General features: G+C 37.1%; 1 protein-coding gene across 1 annotated transcript in view; it reads left to right on the forward strand.

The window, feature by feature from the left end:
* Window positions 1–276: 276 nt before the first annotated feature.
* The window catches only part of LOC140165172 (retinol dehydrogenase 11-like), a 14,443-nt gene continuing 13,564 nt past the window's right edge, over window positions 277–1,155 (forward strand). Inside the window, exon 1 of the mRNA XM_072188612.1 lies at window positions 277–531. Within this exon, the coding sequence (XP_072044713.1) occupies window positions 396–531 (136 nt within the window). The 5' untranslated portion in view covers window positions 277–395. The remainder of the gene's footprint in view (window positions 532–1,155) is intronic.

Consider the following 1,155-nt stretch of genomic DNA (forward strand, 5'->3'; position numbering starts at 1 on the left):
AGACCTCAGTGATGAAAAACAAAAAGGTCAAGGCTTATATAACAGCTTGTCTATGGCAAATGTACAATTTCTGGTAGTTTGGAACAATAATTGACCAAACTTAGACTATCCCTTACCTATGTGGAAAAAGTGGGGACACTGAACTTTTGAAAGTTTGCATCGCACCAAAATGATTGCACTGTGTATATTGAACGCCCGCACCAGTCATCAATCAAAGAAAACCAGATGTTAAAATTCGCATGCGGCAGAATCGCACTGTGTAGATTGACCATAAGGCTAGCTGGTGATCTAACCTATGGTGTCAACACAGATTATTTGCTATACTTGAGTTTAGTATCACTGTGAAAACAACAACTGTGGATGAACTAATTCAACTCCCATTTTGTCCAGAAAACATGGATAGTTCTTTGGCTGTTCCTTGTGTGTCTGTAGCAGTAGTCGCAACAGTTGGATTGTATTATTACTTCGTCAAAGTGGCAGATAAATGCACCTGTACTACACGATTGGATGGGAAAACGGTCATCATAACAGGTACTGTGATATATCTTGGCCTACTAGAGGTCCTTTACAAATAGCAACTGTTTGATAGCACTGCTATTCCATAACGAGCACTTTCATCAGGACTTTCGTTAAACTTGATTTAACTTTTATTGATAAAAGACTGTTACCAATACGGGTTTTTAAAATTAAATCGTTTAGGCCTAATTGCTTTGAAGTTTGAAATAGTCTAGTAGCTACTATACTAGCTACCGATTTCAAATAAAGAAGCAACATTTACTGATCTTTCCCCGGTTCTTTCTATAAACTTGTAAACAAAATCAATGTTTATAATGTTTTGGGCGTTTTCTACCTCCTGAGAAAAATCGTGTACATGGGGCGGAAACAGACATCCCTAAATATTGGGATCTCCTATCCTCTAGACCCCGTACCCGTCCTCATGAGTGCAAACACCGCTAGGTCATGCTCAATCCTATATTAGCTTACTTTTTCATGACCGCATTTGAAATCAGCATGAAAAATGCATCAAATCCATAATGTACGATATCTTATTTCCATCAAATAGGCCTGATTTTGTTATTCTTTACTCAAAATACTGAAATAATATTAGCAATTGATGGCTAGTAACAGGCAGAATTGATAAAGAACAAATAACAA

This window comes from Amphiura filiformis, chromosome 11 (assembly GCF_039555335.1).
Source record: "Amphiura filiformis chromosome 11, Afil_fr2py, whole genome shotgun sequence".
Classification (NCBI taxonomy): domain Eukaryota; kingdom Metazoa; phylum Echinodermata; class Ophiuroidea; order Amphilepidida; family Amphiuridae; genus Amphiura; species Amphiura filiformis.